This window comes from Cupressus sempervirens, chromosome 7 (genome assembly GCF_028749045.1).
Source record: "Cupressus sempervirens isolate cs-2001-9-10 chromosome 7, ASM2874904v1, whole genome shotgun sequence".
In the NCBI taxonomy this organism is placed as follows: domain Eukaryota; kingdom Viridiplantae; phylum Streptophyta; class Pinopsida; order Cupressales; family Cupressaceae; genus Cupressus; species Cupressus sempervirens.
In genome coordinates, this window is record NC_143124.1 from 776,455,480 (window position 1) to 776,478,232 (window position 22,753).

A 22,753-nucleotide genomic window follows, 5' to 3' on the forward strand; every position below is an offset into this window, starting at 1 on the left:
TGACTATTTTTGTTGGAGGTATGTTTCATGTTGTTCTGTGCTTCTTTTCCCTGATGTTCTTTTCTCTTGTTTATCTCTAGACTTCTATTATTGTAAAGCTTTCGGGTCCTTTAAAACCTGTTTTTACTTAATCAAAACATATCTAAAGGGGGTTGTATTGCAAATTTACCCTTGTGTGTTGATTGGTTTCGTTTACTCCTCGCTTGATTTTGAAATGTCCCTTTACTAATTTTATATGATATTTCAAGCCTCTAATAAGATCTTTAAGATCAAACAACTAATATTTCAAAGATCCACCAATTTCTCAATAAACCCCAAATCGGGTATGCCGAAAATAGTGCCAAAAACTTCACAGCTTCACATATTATTAATAAATATGAAAGTGGACATTTTTATAGAAATTTCAGCAGCATAATAGCCTAAAAAATGACATTTTCAGATCCGTATAACATTTACACAACAGCTCCCAAATGGAGGACAAAAACAATGCTCATCGAGTTTTTAAAAACAACACAAAATAGTCGAAAACACCACAAAAGCACTGATAATATATCAGAGAAGTATAATCATGACCAAATACATATATTCAGCTCTATTTTAACATCTAAATTTCTGATATACAGCAGCAACCCAAACTGATATGAAATACTCAACTGAAAACACCAAAATCTTACAAAAACACACCCGAAAACCCACAAATCTGCACTATTCAGCACAAAGGAAAACTCTGTATGAGCATGCACATTGAATGGATTCAAACTCCCATCCTTAGCCTTCCTAGAAACTTTCAAACTCCTGTTCTTGGGTCTCATTCTCCACAGGTTTGGCAGCCTCTGAAGAACAACAAAGAAATGAGCAAAAATCAAGTTCTGGCATTAGCCCAAAATGCCTCCAAACCCCTTAAAAGAGGGCATAAACCTAACTCACGTCCAAGAGGGGTTAATAAAATCTAATTTAATAATAATTTTTATTTATTAGTCCATTGGTTTCCAAAGATTAGGCCCTTTTGCCGAAACTTCACCTTTTTGGAGCCTGCCTGCCTTAGCAAAGTTTATTATTTTTAATTATTTGAAAAGGGGACATGACAGATTTTTATTTATGTTCCTTAACTTTGGCTACTAATCCCCTTCGAGAAGATTGTTGTGTGTTGTCTTGCATATGCAGGATAGATTTTTACCTTTTGACTGGACATTCGACTCATTAGTCTCTCCTCGAGTTCGTTGTCCCTTTCTTAATATTTGTAACTATTGTAAGAAAAATTTATATTTCATTGGGGCCCCTTTTAAATCTATATAATATTGGACTTTGGTCTCGGGCTAGACTGGAGGTTTTCTTACTCTGTTCTTTCCTACCAGTGCCTGTTTGAACGGAGAAATATGTAATCTTTTTTATCTAATATAATATAAGGCTTTGGTCATTTACCGATTTAAAAAATAAAATAAAATAGACTTATTAATTAAATCAATATGATTTAATTAATAAGAAAAAAGCTTATTACTCTAACAATCATCCTACCAAAGAGTTTTGCAAAATACCAAGTAAAACTATATGTTGTGCAAAGCATAAGGAAATAACTATGTTATGTTTTTCAACAAAAAAAAGGAATTGTTTTCCATATGCGTGGGGTTTGATCCTCTTAATCTTATCCATTTTTAAAAACCTTAGTAGTTTAAATACTAGATTCAAAGTACTCTAATTTTTTATATTTTACACATTTTCTCATGTTGAGTGCATGATCCTAAAATGACTCTTCCAAGTTAACGTTTGCTTAATTAGAAAAAAAAAAAAAAAGGTGTCCACTTATGCCCCCCTTTTGCACACCATCTTGGTGTACTTACCCCATGGAGGAATGTGAAAGGAGTCAGGGGAAGAGTTTTGTCATCCTCCATCAAGGCTTGATCCTTCACCTTTATAATTTCCATTATTCCCTTTTCCTTGTCTTCAATATTGTCCTTCACAAAGCCCCTCTTGTTAATATGATTACTATAGTTGACCATGTGAAGTATTTAACTAACCCTACCCCCTAAGTGTCACATGTCACTACCCCTTTTGCTAGTGGTAAGAAAAACAAGAAAGATCAAGCTCAAATTGCCTCTAAGAAGAAGCAAACACTCAACCCCCTATTGATCTTGGTGATTGAAATGTGGAGCTTGGAGGTGGCTGCAGATGCTCTAACAAGATTGCTTCCAACCCAAGAAGGAAGCAAATGGTAGATAGAAATTCTAATGTGGAAGAGGAGGATTTAGTCCAAAGAGAGTGAGAACATTAAGGGGAGTAGGTCAAGTGAAAAATATAAAGTTGTTAGGAGAAAATAAGTGGAAGAAAGGGAAGATATTTCAAAGTTAGAGTGGAAAGGTCATCCTAGAGGATGATATCATTGCTAGTAGCAGAGATACAACACATGTGTTAGCTATCTAAATGGACATTGTGGATTTCACTATTAAGAAAGACTCTGAGAACCTCAAGGACATCCCTCCCATAACTTCTATCTCCCCTTTTGACCCTTCAATCAAAGATATTTTCTTCTATCAGTCATAAGGTTGGTTTTAGATTTTTCCATTGTCCATTGTGAATGACCTTAGATATCCTTCTATCTATAAAATGTGGTTTAATGAACTATGGCCAAATTTGGATCATGTGTCGAACTAATGTATGCATATTTCCAAATTGGACAATTAGAAACATAAAATTTGGTTTAGGGACATGATAAATTACAACAACGTGAGCAATTGAGTCTTTTCTTGGTAAAGATATTTGTATTTATGTTGAATATTTATTTTTATTTGGATTTATGTCTAGTTTAAATGATTAATTCTATGTTTGTATTTATTTTTCCAAATATTTGATCCTCTGATGTAAGCATTAAAAAGATCTAGATTATAAATATATTTTGTATAAATCAATTATAATTTACATTCTAGATAAATTGAGTTTAGAAGGATTATAATAGTTTAAGAGTACACTTAATTGGTTACAGTATAGTAAGGCTCACCTCAAAATTAATGTGATACATAATTTATGATGAAAATTTAAAAAATGCAATTTTAAAATTGATATGATATCAAAAGCTTGAAGCAATTGAGGAAAGAACCTATATGACACCAGTAAATTGTGAGCCTCTCATCAAGGAGGTCGTGGGTTCGAATCTACTCGCCATTAACACATAATAATAATTGATCTTAACAATAATAATAAATGAAAAGTTAAAATAGACTATTAAAACTCACAAAATATGCTCACCTAATGTATGTTTGTGTAAGAACAACTATGTGGTGCTTAGAAACACCATTCACATCTATGATTACAAAGGAAAGAACAATTAATTGCTTTGCTAATACTTAGGCCCTTGGTTTGCTCCAACAATATCAAAAAATCAAGTTAAACATATTTGTTAGATAAATTGACACATAACAACTAGAATATGAAAGTGGAATCTATAAGCAATACAATTGTGGTTAATATGTTTTTATGTGTGTTTTCTTAAATATCCTATGATTATATTGACTTACAAAGTATAGTTACAAGATTTAGACATGCAATTCTAAACCTTTGGTGCATTGGCTATAAATAATAGTTATTATCCTATTATAGTCACATTTTAAAATGATGAAGAAAGAAGTTTTAAAATCACCACTATCAAATATAAGCATTTTGTGCGATTTGGAGTTATGACTAAAATGATGATCAAAGAAGTTTTAGAATTATCATTGCTTAAATTAAAAGGAAGAGGAATGATTGTTAAGTTAATGATTAATGTTCAGTTAAGGGTGGTTATTACATTTTTCACAACTTCCCACTTGTGACACAATATTATGACATTAGACATGGTGTTTGACAATTTTTGGTGATGTGAGACAACATTTAGGGAGTGCACAACATTTTGAGAGTGAAAGCACACTATCAAACTATTCTCTAGGGGTTGGAAAGTTGTCCAATACATATTCAATTCTAGCCACTAGTATTTAACTAAAAGAGGGGTAAATTTTATTGAATACCAAAGAGAACAGAACAACAGAGGAAATAAATAGCACTAAAGAGCTTTATCCTAGTCAACAAGTTGAGCCAACTTATTAGATATCGGGGGGAAGCATCCTATGATCAACAATGTTCCAATCCAAGTGGACAATTTTCCCTTCCCCCAAGAAAAATTAAAACGAATAACTTATCAACTAAATTACCAAAAATATTTAGAAATATTTAACCCAAGAATCAATATTTTTAAATTTAAATCTTATTTTTCTTTATGTATTTCTAATATGTCAATAAGATCCATATCTTAACATATCTATTTAGAAATTAGGAATTATGAATCCTCTCCATAATCATTTCATTAAGAAAAACTAGCAATCAGAATTTTGAATTAAGAAAAACTAAGAATCACAACACTTCAGAAATTAAGAATTATGAGCCAGAAAAACTAGAAACCACAACAGGAACTGAATGAAAGATACATTTGATGTTGTCAACTATATTTTGTTTAATTCACTCCGACAATTGTAAAAGAGTTTCCCTTGAACAAATTTCTTCTCATAAATGAAGATTATGCTGTTGAGCAAAAATATGACATCAACATATATTCCACGACTCATAACATTAATGAAATACTATGAGAGTAGTCAATCACAATATAATTATTAGAGTTCAATACAATTCTCATTTAGGAACGAGCTGGATGTTCGAATCGATAAATGTAGCATTGACATTGTCTGCATCATTACAACTCTGCTGCTGCTGTTTTTCTTGTTGAATGTCACTCATCCCATTACTACTACCGAAAGCTTCACTGGTTTCTCTCTTATAAACATACAGCCATGAAACTATCAGAAAGAAAATAAGATTCAAGAAACTAAGAACAGCCAACAATGCATAATAATAGTAAATTCTAGACGCATTCAGATTGTTCAGAATCCAACTTGTGTGACCATTTTTCCCTGTTATATTAGTCACTGTAGTCAGAAGAGAACTATTGATAAAATTCCCAACTCCTAATGAGGCAGCAAAGAGTGCTGTTCCAATGCTCTGCATGCTCTCAGGTGACTGGTAATAGAAAAACTCCAACTTACCCACTTCAATGAAGGCATCTCTTAATCCCATGAGTATGAACTGAGGAAGCAAGATGAACACAGAGAGGGGTGCAATTGCTGTTGGTTTCCCTTCAATCCCATGTTCTTGCACAACCCTAATCCTTTGTTGCTCTGTTACTGCTGCAATTATCAGAAGTATTACATCAATGACTAGACCAACCCCCATTCTTTGCAAGATAGTTATGCCTCTTGGTTTTCCTGTAATTTTTCTGAAGAGCTTCACAAGGACTCTGTCATAGATTACAATGGACACCAGCATTGAAATGGTCACAAATGCCGAAAGGCAGCCAGAGGGGAATGTAAAGTGAGGCCCCATTTTCCTCCTGAGTGTGTTTCCCTGCTTTATGAATAGTGTGTGTACTTGGGCCAGTACGGTGCTTGGTATGAACGTGGCAACCCATATTGGGATCAGTTTTATCATGAGCTTGGTTTCTTCTACTTGAGTCACGGTGCATAACCTCCATGGACTTGATGTTGGACCATCCTTTGTTGCTGCTTTATCCAGGAATCTGGAGCAAAATAAATTCATGAATTAACATATTAGTCATCAAATGTATGAAATAAATTTTGAATTTGAAATTCAATATATACAGCACTAGTCTTATAAGATATTCTAGAAAGAGTAATGGTATTGTATGCAGAGGCTTTGGATTTGATTGTTCACATCATATTCTATGATTTATTTTTCATGTCTTTAAAATCTTATTTATTCTAATGATGAATCATGGAATGTGATCACAAACATTGCTGATAATTTTTTTTTTTTGGACACAATCTAATTCAGAAACTTTCAGACATAGATTATAGTAATCTAATAGTATTAAGAACAATAGTATTTAAAAGAGAGTAATAATTTTGCGAGGTGATCTTCAGAGACTTGGATTTGTAGTCTAGTTATTTCAACCGTCAAATTATATCCATGAAATCAATTAAGAACCAGATGTATAAGGCAATTCGAAGTTGACTTAGTAAACTAATATAAAATCAACACCAGTGCCACTAAGATTTAATTATAATATGGAATTTGTTCATCTCATCTATAGTTAATATAGAGAATAGAAAAATCTCATTCCCAAATCTTATAAACTTACACCAACATGCAAAATCAATCAAAATAAAAAATTTGCTTCTCAGCAGCTTCGTGCAGACCAATTTGGGCCTCCATGCAAGCATAAACTAATCTACTAAATAGAACGGAAAAAAATACTTAACTTGTAATTTACAGAGGATTACATCACAGATGTAACGTTAGTAGACCTCGTTACAGCCATTAGCCTGTAGGAAATCTTAGTAAAACTAGACTATCAACTTCAAGTCATATGGTGGAACAGGGCAGGGTTTCATTTTTAATTTGTCCTTTCATTAATTTTATAGGCCTCCCTTTTCACACTCTTCTCTGCTTTCTTTTTAAGCTTTTCACTATCTTTCTATTACTACCCATTAACATTCTAACAATTATATTCTCATTCGTTTTACCCCTGGTAATAGATCAGAAAATATGATCTAAATGTCAAAGAACAGAATTTACACAATCAAATTCAAATTCAAAAATCAAAGTATTGCTAGGTTCACCTCAAGATCGGAGTGTTAGAAATGGGGAATCTTCCTTTGACAAGATATGTTTTAGGCTCCAATTCATGAAGTTCATCTGCATCAGCAGGTACCTTCACTCTCCATTTTCGAACTGATGCAACTATTACCTGAGCAATCCGACCAAAAGGATTCCCTTTCTGAAGTTTATGTCTATAAAATGGAGTTCCCACCAAGAAAACAGCCACTGAGATAATCAAGCCAAGAGTAGGAACTCCATATCCCACAAAGAATCCGATATCCTCCTGGATATATATCAGAAAAGTGTTTGCGAACAGTGCTCCAAAGAACACACTGAACATCCACCAATTGAAGAAGGAAACCTTTTGATGCCTCTCTTTTGGGTCAAACTCATCAAATTGATCTGCACCAATCGTGGAAATATTGGGTTTTGTACCACCTGTGCCCACAGCAAGCACATACAGTGCAAAATAAAAGATTCCAACCTGAAATGTGGAGGCCTTTGGACACACACTGGCACCTTCAGCACATTTTGGTGGTCTCAGAGATGGCACTGACACAGCCAATGTCAAAAGAATCATTCCCTGAACATAATAATCCAGTATTAAAAACTTAATCTATCTTGGTTATGCACATAATACTAGTAGTTGCATGTTTATGCAAGTATAACAAGAAATTATCATAAATATGTGTAATAATAAAAAATAAACATAATAATATGTCATAAAGATTGAGAATAAATAGAGACCAGTATATAAATGAAGGAAAATATTGTGAATGTCCAGTAGCGTCCCCAGTGGGTATCTGCAATGTATGCACCAAGTACAGGAGTGATCCAAATGGCACCAGTCCAATTGCTTACATTTCTTGAAGAAGTTACTGTGCCCTCATGCAACTCTTTGGTTAAGTAATTCACCAAGTTGGAGGCAATTCCAAAGAAGGCCATTCTTTCAAAAATTTCATACCCTGCATGTAACCACCAGCCCATTGAATAATTTACTATGAATTAATACAATCTTTGAAATAGAATGTACAGATGAGATTTGATCAATTTTCATGAATCTATAATAGCAAATCTGTCATGAATAATGATAACATGTATGCCATGAATCTTTCCAAGAAATTAGCCATCCCAATATCTCATCTGTAAATTTTTGTGAATCATTGATTCTAAAGTGAATCTATAATTGTAAATCTGTCATGAATACTAATTACAAGCTTGTTGGCAAAATGTTGAGTGCTCCCCTCAGAATTTGTGACAAGGACTTAACAGTCTCTTGTAACCTGTAAATTGAGTGGTTGTATCGGACACTACCAGATTGGTCTTTTGGTGAAACGACAACCCCACTCTAACAAGTGGTACTAGAGCTAGGTCACAGGTTCAAATGTTCAGACTCTCTGGGAATATTGGGGAAATGTTCAATACGCTTAGGATTCGTGACAAGGGCTTAACTGCCTCTTCTATTCTATAAGTTGAGTAGTTATATTAGGCACTACCAGATAAATCTTTTAGTACAATAACAACCCCACTCTAGCAAAGCTATAAATCTTTCTAAGAAATTAGCCATCCCAATATCTCATCTGCAAAATCTTCTGAATCATTGATTCTAAATAAAAATAAATTATCTGACTTATGCAGCTCTCTGTTTTTGCACTCTGATTACAAAATATGATCTCAAAATATTGAAAAAATAATGTTTACAATTGAATTCAAAAACGAGACAAAATAATAAAACATCTGTTATTACGCTACACATCACATTTAAAAATCTCTATAGATTTTGATATATTTTACCAACTAGAAATGAACAGGCTGTCCATCCTCCAGTTCTGGACCTAAGAACGGGCTTGCCCTTCAAATCAACAGAACCATCCATTGTAAATTTTTCCTCAGATTCCATACTACCTTCTTCCCTAACTTTTTCAGTGCTCATGATTCTTTCTTATTATTTCTTCAAGGGTTGAAGTTATAAATCAGACAAAGATGATAAGAGACTGTCACCAATTTCCTTATTCATATGAGAAAAATTCCTCTGTTTATCAAAATTGTCAGAATATTATTGCGACAGTTGAACTTAGTGCCCGAATGTTCAGCATGAAAATCAGCTGATTTAACCAGAAAACATACCTGAATTATATCAATGTGTACAGATATATCCGATGTTCAATTTTTTTGTAGTAATTCTATGTTTCTGGATGGTGATTGCTACATCTAAATAATTAATTAAGTTTGAAATTGATTTATCAGTCGCAAGATTGATTTTAGATTTTTCCAAAGTCCCTTGTGAATGGCCTTGGATACCTTTCCATCTGTGAAATGTCGTTTAATGAACAATGGGCGGAGTTTAGATATATTTTCAATTTGGACAAAAAAAAGCATGAAATTTGGCTTGGGGACACGATCGATGCCAACAATTTGAGGGAGAAAATATATTTAACTGCCTTTTCTTGGTATTAATGATTTAACTGTATTTTGTTCAGTGTTTGTTTCAATTGGATCTGTAATGACATTTGTTTATAATTTTAAATGATTGATTTATGTTCAAGTATTTTAATTTCTGAAGTAAGGATAAAAGAGATCTATTACTAGTTTATATACATATTCTATATATATATATATATATAAAATACGCTAAGAGATTTAGCTAAGTCGATGTAATGTATTTAGCATAATAGATTCGCTTGACATTAAATAAATCACTTTGTATCTTGTATATAAGATAAATAATTTAAATCAATTTATATGTTGTATGTAGGATAAATAATTTAGAAATATATGCAATGGAAAAATTTAGAAATATCTTATTTTCCTATAAGCTTTTTTAGATCTACTCTAAATATCTTAAAAATAAGATATTGAAAAATAATAAGTTGTTATATATTTTTTATTTACATATTTACTAAAAGATTTTTTTTTCTAATATTCGCATTAGAAAAAGAGAGAGTTTTTCACTACTTTAGAAACATCTTCAATTTCAATTTAAAAAGTAAGAAGTTTCTTTATGTGTATATCTTTTTTTATTAGTTCTAGTAAGTGGCTCTTCGATATTTGCAATTACACAATTAAATGCAAGCAACCATCCTTCTTTATAGCTATATAGACAGATGGACAGACTATAAATTATTACTAATTTTTAAAATATAAATAAGTGTGATGTGTCAACTCATCATTCTACCAACTCACCATTTTATAAAACACTCAAGTAAACATCAAATTTTATTAAAACAACCAAATGTTTACATTGATGAATGCTTCCACTATAGAAAGCCTCTCGACTTAAAAAGAGGATAGAGATGCAAGTAGAAGTGACAGAACAAGAAGATAGTTCAGGAAAGACTAAGGTTGTTCCGATCTTTTTAAGGTGATCAGTCTAATGAATTTTTTAAATTTGTTTCACTATTAAATATTTTTTAAGGTGATTGGTCTAATGAATATTTTAAATTTGTTTCAGTATTAACTTTTTTAGTTTTTACATAAGCTAGTGGTCTCATGAATTAAATTAATAGGTGTAAAAAGTTGGAGCTTCTATTTCCAAATAAATCTTTAGCCCCGCTCAAAAAATTATCACAGGCCATCGGCTCTACAAAAACAAAGTCCAAGGCCCTCCCATGAGACCTGCCTAATTTTGTTTGGACTTTTGATTTCAAAGATGAAATTGAAGTTTCTTACTTTATTTGAAATGAGATTTGTGGTTTTTTTTTGGGAGCGAAATCTTCATAGATTTATACTTAAATATTAAATCCTTATATTAATACTAGATTTTTATATATTAATATTTTCTTGCTTAAGTCATTCATGGATTAAAAATAAGAGATCTATTATAAGTATACTCTGCATGGGTCAATTATAAATAAATTAAGTTGAGAAGGATAATAGTAGTTTTCTATTAAACTAAATTTAATTGATTATGGTAATGTAAGGTTTACCTCAAAATTAATGCAGTATGAAATTTAAATATTGTGATAAGGATAAAAATATGGAAAATAACATCTACAATATTAAAAAACAAGGTAGGAGCTAATGGACAATCCTTCCTAATGGATCTAGAAAGCATGATAGGAGCATTTTGACCCTGTTTCCCATGTCATTAGTACCTTGAAAAGAGTTATGATCATGTGTTGGAATTGTATTGGGAAGCCAAGACCATCCAATGTCATGAATATAAAAACCCACTTTATTGTTTCATAAGCCTTCTCATAGTCAATTAGCATCATGTAAACTTTTTGTTTTGGGATTTTTCTCCAAACTCATGTAGTCTCCAAACATGTAATCAAATTTTGTAAAGCATATCTACATTTGACAAACCTTGTTTGTGTGGGATTAATCACTAAGAGAAGGGCATCCTTTAGTCTCTTAACCATGATTTTGACAAGAATTTTTTGAGAACCATTTAATAGAGTGAGAGGAGTCTAGTTTGTAATGAGTGGTTTATCTCCTTCTTTAGGGACTAAATTGATAATTCTAGCATTGATCTCCCTTCCTTCTATTGGAAGCCCATAAAGCCTAGATGCCTTGTCATTAGCCAATGATCTGATAGCATTACTAATATTCTCAATTGTAATTTTCTTGAATAGGAGTTTTCATCCTAAATACTAAATGTTTTAAGGTATAATGTTCTTAATAGTTTATATAGATTTAAACATATCAACAACTTCATCTTTAGCGGTGTATATATATATATATATATATATATATATATATATATATATATATATATCTTACCGATTAGTAGAATTTACTCTTCCTCCCATATATATATTCAATTATTAGAAGAAAAAAAAGTTGGTCCCTTTATTTCCATGATTAAGATAGAAGTTTGGTTTTGAACTTAGCACCTTGAATCCTATTATTCTAGATGTTGCTTAGTGCATTATTAGCATGGGTAATTTCAAGGGTGGTATCCAGATTGCAAGGGTTAGTTTGGAGATGTTATTATGATATCATTAATTACTCATGTAAAGATGTCTTTTGCAATCTTGCATCTTGGGAAACTTTCTCCCAACTACTTAAAAGAGTTTCTTCCAAGAGTGAGTGTTTTGGTTATTGTTCGCCAATTTTGCCCCCCCCATTCAGCCCATCACTAATATCTAATCTGAGAGATCTTTAATGGGTTGGATTATTTATTTTGGGTTAACATGCTAAGGTTGGTGGCTAACATTTAGTGTTGGCTCGGTTTCTTCATTGACCAAGCTAACTCAGTTTATTCATTGACTGAGTGAGTTGTAGTTTCTTATTTTCTTGATTTAGCTCGGTTTGTTCTTGGTCGGGTTGACTCATGCTGTAGTGATCAACAACTCATGTTTTCACAAGCTAGCTGCCCATCTTCCCAAAAGCACAAGATGTTGCCACGTGTTGCCATTTCAGTGTTTCTTCATATGCTAGTCTCCTTGCGAGACTCTAAAGCCAAAAATTGTGCGAGATGTTGTCACACATCTCCATTCTAGTGCTTCATCATGCTACATTGTTCCTTCAACACTCCAAAGCCTAGAATTGTGCCCGACTACCATGCATTACCATTCTGATGTTTCCTCGCTCTACAGTACTTCTTTGAGGCTCTGAGACTTGAAATTGTATCGCATTGCAAGGGTCCCCACCTTTTGTGCTATTTGCTTCCTTAATTGGGAGGAATCTCCTTGCGACATCTCAGCCATCTACTGGAAACAAAGCTCATCTATGTTAATGGTTGTGTTTTAATCCTTTATTAGGGAGATTTTTGTCACCTTTGGGTTGTCCATTTCAAATGAAAGATCTATTGGCGACTACCACTCATTTTTGGGGAAAGTAGATCCCCCCCCCCCGTGGTCAACCCTGCATTTTGTAGGCAGAGAACATCTCGTGTTATCCTTCCCCATGGTTTTTTTTGTCCATGGCACACCATCAAGGCTAGTTCTTCAATGCTAAGAAACTTCTTAGGCCCTGTTTACACGATGTCAATGCCCCCCATGCCTCTTTAATGCATATAATGATCATTTTTTTGATTTCCTATGACTAGGTGCACTCATTTTTTGCTTTTCCATGAACAATTGAACTCCATGATTAGATTTCTTTCTGATTCTCAATTATTTTTCTCCTCTACAACTTAACTCCACCTCGTTGGGGTTTGAACTCAATGTAAACATCAGAGTTATGCTTGAACTTTATAAAGGAAAGTTGTAAATATTTCTTAAGGGTTCTTCTCTACTTGTATTTTGCAGTAGCGTTATGTTCTGCAACTTTTGCCTTCCATTAATGAAATAGCTCTATTTCTTACTTCTTCTCGCCATTCATTATCTGTGCATCTCTTTTGCCTTGTTTTGATTGTTTCTTTCCTACTTCTTAGAGTCATATGTTATGTTTAATCTATTGATAATTATTGTGTTGTGAAGATACCCTTCCTTTCAACATTTAATCAATTCCAAACCTGCATGTGAGTTATTTAAAGGTAGATCAGAGTCTAGATCTATGTATTGGAGTCTTTCATTGATGTTTTGTGTAGTTGTGGATAGAGTTGTAACCATAGTTCTATCTCAATGCATCACCCGCCTTTCCCTTTTTGCAATTTTTTTCTATTCTCCTTCTCTATTTTCCTCTCAAGCAGTAGTTTAGGTATACCTTGATAGTAAGAAATTTGGCCTTCTTTGAAGATTCAAACTTAGAGTGCAAGTCCTACACTTGGAGGTTGTTTCCATGTTACACAAGGTCACTTGAGGTTCATACCTCAAGCAAGGATGCAAACTTTTGTGTTAACAATTACATATATCAATAGTAGATTAATCAATGTAAGACCAAGAGTTGAATTTCTTGATGATGAAAATAGAATTAATGATTTGCTCGTAGTCCAATAGTTCTTTATTTAATAGAAATTATTTAGATTTTGTTATAGTGGAAGGGACAACATCCTTGTAAGCAATTTTTTTAATAATGAGATAGTGGTTTGATAGTGTATAAGGCACCACCTTTACATGGTTGTTACCATGGCTCTTATCAAAACTAAATAAATATTAATTGGCATAGAAATGGTCAAGCCAATATTAAATGTTATTTCTTCATTGTTGATAATTGCACCAAGAATACCATACCCTAGGTTATCAATCTTATTTCCAGTTAGATGATCCTAGAGGTTATTTTTCCATAACATCCTTTGCCAAAAGAATTTTTCATTGCCTTTCTCTTAAAACTTTCTCCCCTTTGCTTTTTCTTGGGGATATTCTACCATATGAAAGTCTACAAAAATTATCTAAGGGATTTCCTCTAGTTCAAAGATCCATTTCTAGAGTTCAACTTGTCTTTGTATTCATTAGGGGCATAGATGGATTAGAACTTGAAGGTAAGATCTTTTTCCTTCCTAGAAATACATATTTCCCTATTAAGGGGAGATACCCCATTTGACCACATTCTTCCTTTTGACCTCCAAAAGCACTGCAAATTCAACCTTTCCCTTGCACTGATTAGTTGTGAATGTCAAGGTATCCCTCCAAATATATTTAATATTATACCTAGGTAAAATTGGACAACCTTAATTTTTGCAATAAGAGGAAGTCCACATATTTGTATAAATTGAGGAACCTTTTTACTAAGTACTTTCTTTCTAAGGATTCTAACTCCCTCACATTATAAGATGCACACTTTATCTTCATGGGGATGTATCCATAGGGGCTTCATGAAAACACAAATATAACACTTTGGAAAGGATTTATATGTAGGTTTCTTTTCAAGTTTGGAACTGGTGGAACCTACAAGCCTTTTTTCTTGGCCACCTTGAAGTCTACATAATGCTCAACACCCAAAAAGGCTTATTAGAGGCATTTAAGCCATATAATTTTTGTTCTTTTGATGAATATATCTTCTATCCTTGACTTTGAGGGTATACAAGGCATCTATCACTAACTCTTTAACTATAGATTCAAATTGGGGAGCAATGACCTTATCATTTTACCTAACTCCTCATTTCCTAATTTTTAACCATCTAGTAGATCAAGGGAACCAGTACTATCACCTCTCTCATTGTAAGGAGTGTCACTAGTGCCACTTTGACCACATACAAAGTTGATAGATTGGGAGAGACCTGTATGCAATAATATCTTAGTGTGCAAAGAACAATAAAAGTAAATCTAACATTCACAAAATATAGAAATATGACAAACATATGAGAGGATGAAGGAGACACATAAGGAGAAAGCAAGCCAAGTATAGTGAGCTCCCCAAGTGTGACCTTAATGCTTAGATGTGTCCAAAATGATGGTGGATGTATGCTTAAGCTTGCATATGAGTTGATCATCATTGTGAGAGGGGAAGGTCCAATTTATAGGCCAAGGGGTGGTGAGATGCATGACTAGGATGCAAGAATGGATGAAAGGTGAGGGAAAGCTAGGATTGCAGAAAGGGGAAGCACATGGATTGCTCAAATCTATAGCCTTGTGAAAAATGTCACAAGGGGATTAGATGAGAGAAGAGGGTCAAAATGGGTGGTCAAAGGTAGTTATGACAGGAGAAGAGTATGAAAAAGGGATGTAAGAGGCTTTAAAGAGCCATTAATGATTTGTAAGAGCATTAAAGTTTCTCGGATAGGAATGTAAGAGGGATGGGATGGGAGTTTGACTTTGGCTTGGGTTAGAAAGTATTAACCTTTGGTTAAAGTTGTGCGCATGTTTAGGAAGGGGATTAGGCTTAGTTTAGAGGATGGATTAGGAGACAAGTGACATGTTAGAGGGAGGCAAGTGGGATGATTTAATTAAGTGGGATTAATTAGGCAAATGGAGAATTAATATGGGTGAATGGGTTGGATTTAGCTAATGATAGGGTTTAAGAATAGTTAAGGGTTGGGGGTTGATTTAATAAATGATTTATTTAATAAAAGGGGATGAGGGATTAAATTAAATAGGTATAGTGAAATTATTTAATTTAATAGAAAAAATAGGGATTTAATTGATAATTTTAGACTTTGGGTTGTCATTTGATTTTATCAATTGGGCTATAGTTAAGTAATTAACTTTTTTTTTTGGAAAAAGTGGGAGACCCACCATAATTGTATTAATATAACTAGTTCAATGACTCATCTGTGGAAGAACTAGAAAGAAACCATGCAGTCATAATCATATACATGCTAGTAAATAGCAATAATTACATTTGGTTTTATGCATGAAAACCACATATCCATATTTAATGGATGCAAATACACAGTCCCACTAAATGGGAAGATACAAAGTAGTTTAAAATTTCAAACCAAAAATCCATTCACCACCATGAACCAAAATCTAATGCTCATCCATTGGAGATGAGGGACAGGGCACAAATTTCCAAGCCTATTCCCAGCCTGCAGGCGGCCCCGAGGCAGATACAACATCCCACCCATCCATTGAAGGTTGAGCAGTCAGAGGAAATAGTAGAAGAATGCACTAGAGATAATTAATTAAATTAATTAATTAACTAGGGGATGAAAATTGATTAATTAAATTTTAAATACTTAATCAATAATGTCCTAGAAGATGACTAAATAAGATTACTTAATGATGTAATAATATTTAGGTGTCTACAACACCAACCTGAGGGGATTGGATAGCATGGATGAAAATGAGGGAAAATTTAGACAAGTTATCATATACATTTGAATCATAGGATATATTTGTAGCCTTAAAGGCATCATCACCACAAGGATTGTCGAGATATAGATCTTTGCCTACCATAGATTCTTTGGACTCATCAAAACTACCCTTAAGAGACCCTCCCAATTTGTTGACTTTAGATGAGTTTGACTTGCCACATATTTCCTTCTTTTGAGGGTAGGAGGTGATCTTTATGGTTACCACTTGGGAAGATAAAATTCTCCAAGGATAGAAGGCAAATCCTTACCTTCAATTGTTTAACTTATCCCTAAATACAACATGGATTTTGACCTTTCATTTTGCTAGTTGTTGTGTATTGAGGCTCTTAAGAGAGGTTGGGTCAACACTTTATTTAAAAGATATGCTTATATAACCATTATATTCTTTTCTATTATGCTCTAAAAAATTTGTATGTTTTATAATCTCTTCAAGACTTCTCAATTTGTCTACAATATTATTACTCTAAGTGTCTTTCTCAAAATCAGGGACCATCTCATGACTAGTAGGAGGAAGAGGGTTAGGGGGCTTGTTAGGGAGGTCAATAGAGAAGGGAGGATAAGAATGTAAATAAAGAGATTAGGAATATATAGGAGAGTCATTAGGAGTTTCTTAACAAAGGTCAAGGACATGAAATAAGTAAGGGCTGAAGATTTGTGCATTGAATATTTGAGAAAGACCAGTTGAGAATTAACATCTTTTGGGTTAAGAGGTTGTATTGAAGGGTTGTGTTTTAGTCTCATAGAGGAAAATTATTCCTCTTATTCCCTTCTTTTTTGACACAATAAAATTCATTAAGTCCTCCAAGGAATTCAATAGGGCAAGTAACCATATCATGGTTTAGTTTAATAACCAAAGACTCTTAAAGATCAACACCAATAAACATGGCAATATGAGGTAATAATGTAGATAATTTCTCCATTCTAATAATGATACCCAAGGTTTGGATAAAATTTGTGATTAAGTTCTAGATTTAGGGAGGGTTATTTTAATGATGACCTACCTAAGTGATTTAGTGCAAGGTAAACATACCTCTAAAGACGATGGATAAGCCCTCAAAAAATAACAACAAAACAAAAGTATAAAAATAGACAATTGAATATAACTCACTTCATTGAAAAAATATATTCATACACACAATTGAATACTAATTAATAAGATAACTCACATACAAAATGACATGTCGGGTTCTAAGACCTTTCTGATTAAACAACCAATACATTCTAGATAGATCAAAACTTGCTACTCTTGAGAAAGATATCTCCTCCAAAATGAGTAAATACCAAGGTACTACCTTCTAAGACTCAAAGATTTTATATATATATATATATATATATATATATATATATATATATATATATATATATATATATATATATATATATATATATATATATATATATATATATATATATATATATATATATATATATATATATATATATATATATATATATATATATATATATATATATATATATATATATATATATATATATATATATATATATATAGTCATCAAGATACATAGGTCAACTTTGAGTTCACAATCTTCAATAATAGGAAACATTTTATACATTATAGGATTGATCCTCAATGATTTAATGGCCAAATACATAATACATTATAAAAAATTGTGTAGCCTTAGGTATAGGTCCACATGTTAACAAACTACCTATATCCAAGAGTGTGTAAGCTAACTCTTAAATTTAGAACCTCACTAAATTAAATATCGGGTATCGTATGAAGAACAACATAAAAAATTAGCACCCAAGAAGATGAACTTCCACCAGTTGTAACATTAAATTATGAGCACTTAGGATAATGATGCAAGATAGGTACACAATATGAAGGTAAGTTTACATAAGCTAGAAAGGACAAACAAGTGTTTGCCGAATCAAACTGTTAGACAGATAATTGGAGATTATAAAACAAGCAAATATCTTTTTGGATGACACACGATTATCATAACCCAAGGATACTCATAAATCAGACACACAAGGTGATAAAAGATGTCTTGTGAACATCTGAAAGAATTCAAAACATAAATCCCATGCTCATTCTTAATCCACAAATCTTCTTCATCAACCAACATAGAAGTTTGTCCAGACTTAATGTTGTAACCTATTATTCCATCAGATATCTCATAATTGATATTTTTGTTATTTCCAAGATCAAATGAATCATACCTATTGCATGCCTTCATCTTATTAGAATATTTATTTTCTTTACCTAAGTTCTTAACCATGGGATTAGATTGTCTTTTACTTCAGAAATAACCTCAACCATAGGTTCTATTGTCTTCAAACCAAAAGTCTTGAAAAAAATGAGGTTATTTGAATTTCCATCTTCCTCATCCTTTATAGGAATCAAAACAAAATTCTTGTCATATTTCTCAACTGTGACAATATTCTTTATGCAATCATGTATATCTCCTCTATCGAATTGCCAAGGTCTTCCAAATAACACATGACAAGTATATCACATAATACTTCATCCTTAAAAGGTTCAATATTGAAATTAACCAAGCATTTTTCTCTAACCTATTCCCAATGATCAACTTGAAACCAAATGATTGTTAGAAATAGGAGATATTGAGGGTACGGTGGGGGGGAATCAGTATTTCACAAACTTTAGCCCAAAACTAGATATCTTTAGCAACTTTATAACATGCACGAGAAAGTAAACTAACTATGTTGAACAATAAAAATAACCATGCAATAAGATAAATCATAAAACCATATTTTGTTAACCATGGAAACCCTATCCAAGGGAAAAGCCTGGTGGGGATGGTATCCACAAAATGATCCACTAATAGACAATATATTGTGAAAGATATTTACCCTATTAGGAGTCTATTACATTCATATAATGTCTCAGTCCTTGTTAGAGGACTACACCTTCTTAGAAGCCTCAACCCCATTAGGATTTTTTATATACAAATAAAAAATGTATGCAAGATGATCCCACTAGCCAAACATACAATGTATAATATAGTTCCTTTAAAACAAAGAGATAGGTACAAAAACCTCTTTACACTGTTGTTGATATCTTCAATATTTAATATTGCCTTTGTTTCTCATCACATAATTCACATTCCTTTGATCATAAATCATAATTCACATCACATATCATTACATCAATATCACATTACATTACTTGATCACTCACTCAACTTTGTATTCACAATCTTTCCTTTATACCTTGCTATTTTATAATTATTTGCCCAATTAGCTTTCATGCATTTATTCACTTTACAAAATACAAAATAAACTTTTTCCCTCTTTGGGTTAATAGCTAAAATGTCTTCCCTAATTATTTAGTTAATTATTTCATAAACAAAATAATTCCTTAACCCAAAACACCCATTTCTTTATCATGCTTTGTTTTGCATGTATACTATTGTAATTGGTAATCTAACTATAATTGTGTCCATACAATCAGTATAATCTTTCTCACTCACATATATATTCATCATAGTATTAGGTATCCATACCTAACTTCACATGTGGCCATGAGAAGTTCATGAATCTCACCAACCAAAACTCTATCTGTTTTGCTCGATAAATTGTATGACACTTAACAAATTTCTAAGTATAATTGCCATAACTTCATCTTCATGATCTGCCCATCTTATATGACTGATATATTGCCATAAATGGCAACACAAAAGTTTCTAACCTATTCAAATTGTCAACAATCTCCCCCTTTGGCATTGATGGGAACATAGGGAAAATTGGCAAGCCTAAAAAACAAAACTTCCCAAAATTGGCCTTGACAAAATTTCAAAGTTGTGGATCATATTTACCATCTTTCCTTATATCTCCTAATTACATTATAACTCCCATTTTGATTAACTTTTATTAAAATTTCTACATTGCTTCCCCTTAATTACACACACACACACACACACACACACACACACACACACACACACACACACACACACACACACACACACACACACACACACACACACACACACACAATTTTCCTTGTCACTCCCCCTTTGACATCAATGATAAAGGTTTCAAAACTTATGCACAAGTCAAAATTTATTGATCTTTCCTTCATGGTTGTTGTTGACTAGTGATCTGTGAGATGCAATCATTAAATTTATATTTCAAAATAGATAACTCCTCGTACCATTTGTCCTTGACTACATCTGCAACACTTAAAATTGCACATAGAGCATAAGAATATATCTCTACTACATCTAGATTTGTAATGGTGAACTTTTCATAAGATGCCTTCATTCATAGAGATTCTTCCAACTGTCTTTGTACAAGATCAATTTTCAATGCAAGGTGTTCTAGCCTTAACAATGAAAATATCTTCAACTTCATCTCCTTTTGTAACTCCAAAATTCTGATTTCATCATTTTATTTTTTTGACTTTTCTCTCCATATCAATAATTTTAATTGATGGGTTCTACACTTCATTCATGAGTGCCTCTAATTCTATGATTTTGGTGCTTAGCTCATCTGAAATATCCCTAATTGAAGTGTGTGTTTTGACACACTTCCATTAACTATCTTCTCTTTTGTCAAACACTATCTCAATTCCTTTATCTTTTCATCAAGGTTCTTCAAATCACTTTTGATATTATCACAGACTTTTCTAAATATTTATGCATCATACAAAGTTTGTGCCTTTATAGCTTCTATATCTAACAAGGTAGTAAATTTTGTGTTAAAATCTTGAATTATTTGTTTTTCTTTATCTTGTGGATCTGGTTCTTTTATCTACACTAACATGGTGTTCTGAAGTCTATCTATCACCTCCATCAATGAACTCTACTGACTCTTCACTTTCTTGTTCTTTTCTATGATCTTGTTGAGTGATGAAATCAATTATGTTTGATCATCATCATCATATCTTGTAAGGACTGAGAAATAAGAGGTTTTCTAGAAGAACTAGGTACACTTGCCTTCTTCTCTTCTTCCTCCTTTCTCTTCTTTTCTTCTACTGTCTTCTTATCCTCTTCTTATTTTTTCTTTTTTTCCATTTTTTTCTTCTTTATTTCCTCTTCTTGCTTCTTTCTTTTTCTCCTCTCCTTCTTTCATCTTTTCTCCTTCCCCTTTCTTTTATTCTTTTGCTCTCCTCTTCTCTTCTTCTTCCTTTATTTTACTTTCTTCTTCTTTTATCCTCTTTTCTTCTAGTCTCTTCTTTTTCTCTCCTTCTTTCTTTCTTTCTTCCTCTTCTTCCTTGTTCTATTTTTCTTCCTCATCTTCTAAATTCATGTAGGTGACCAAATTTTCAACATTTGTAACATAACCCTTGAATGGGTACTCTTCTATGTCTAAAGTGATTCTTGTGTTGTCCGCTTGCATGATATCAATTCCTATAGTAACTTGTAGAGTTGATTTCAACACTATTACTGTTGTTGAGTTGCTATTTCTCCTTGTTCTTGGCCAGAGGTAATGAATTTTATAATAGCTTGCTCACTTTCCTTGTTTACTTTTTCATACTTTCCTCCCATTATCAAAATTTCTCTTCTCTTGTTTCTAAGTACACTCTTAATAACTTTCACTATACTTTCAAGATGTTCATCATTCTTAACTTCACACAATTTCCTTATCATATTTTCTCTAATCTTCTTATCTTCATCAGTTACTCTTGTCTTTTTATTAATTTATCTGTCATACATATCTTTAGGAATTTGACCTTGAATATCTTCAAATTTCTTATTAGACATGATCATATGTCTAATAATGACATTCTTGAGATCTAATCTCTCAATACCAATGTATAAGTGGTAACATTATCTTAATTGCACACAATTACCTTCATCAATGATTGCACAATTCACTTTCCCAATTTTAGGCTTCCAAGCCTTTCTTCCTTTGACCACACTCTCTGATTGTTCTTTTTCTTCCTTTTCTAGCCTAGATTCCTTCTCACCTTTTTCTTGGATTCAAATGTCATTATTTCTTTGTGCCTCTTTCTTGGTCCAACTGCCATCTATTTCACTCTTTTTTGTTTAGGTAACTTTGTTGGCTCTTGTTTGATCTCAACTAATCTAGCTAACTTCCTCTTCATTTTCACAATCCTTACTTCTTCTTCCTCTTCATTAGATTTTGTTGATTGAATAGTGGGTGCTCTTTATGTTTTCTCTCGTGCAACAACTACATAAGGAATTGCTAATGTTGCTGCATGAGGTTCTACAACAATTATACCTTTTGATGGTCTTACTGCTACAAGAGGTGTGACAAGCATAATACCTTCTTGTCCACTCTTCTTCATCCCTACCATTATTAGTTTAACAACTACTACTTCTTCAAGTGTCATTTGTGCCTCTTCCATGATGTTCCTTATAGTGGCTTCATCCTTCTTCTTTGATGACTTCTCAAGCTAAGCTTGATTAGTCATTTGCATGATCTCTTCATAGGTTCCAAACCTATTAAACTCTTTGTCTCTTTATGAATTAAGAATTATTTCCACATATCCTTCAATTTTTTCCTTAGTAACCTCATATTTTAGAGGCTCTAATATAACATTCTAGGTTCTACTGACTCTATGTAGGTAAAGTCAGTGTC

General features: G+C 32.7%; 1 protein-coding gene across 1 annotated transcript; it reads right to left on the minus strand.

Annotated features, from left to right (window-relative positions):
* Positions 1 to 4,653: 4,653 nt before the first annotated feature.
* LOC149549630 (protein NRT1/ PTR FAMILY 5.2-like) lies at positions 4,654 to 8,569 on the minus strand. Its single transcript, XM_089794942.1, has 4 exons — positions 8,431 to 8,569; positions 7,384 to 7,601; positions 6,657 to 7,219; positions 4,654 to 5,593 (listed from the first exon to the last, which is right to left on the minus strand). The coding sequence occupies exons 1-4, from the start codon at positions 8,567 to 8,569 to the stop codon at positions 4,654 to 4,656; spliced, it is 1,860 nt and encodes a 619-aa protein (XP_089651068.1).
* Positions 8,570 to 22,753: the final 14,184 nt, after the last annotated feature.

What these genes read in the sequence shown, in the direction of transcription:
- LOC149549630 (XM_089794942.1), bottom strand. Translation starts at nt 8,569, where the DNA reads ATGAGCACTGAAAAAGTTAGGGAAGAAGGTAGTATGGAATCTGAGGAA. An exon ending in AGCCTGTTCATTTCTAGTTG is followed by an intron (nt 7,602 to 8,430) that starts GTAAAATATATC and finishes GGTTACATGCAG; the next exon opens with GGTATGAAATTTTTGAAAGA. An exon ending in TTTCCTTCATTTATATACTG is followed by an intron (nt 7,220 to 7,383) that starts GTCTCTATTTAT and finishes TATTATGTTCAG; the next exon opens with GGAATGATTCTTTTGACATT.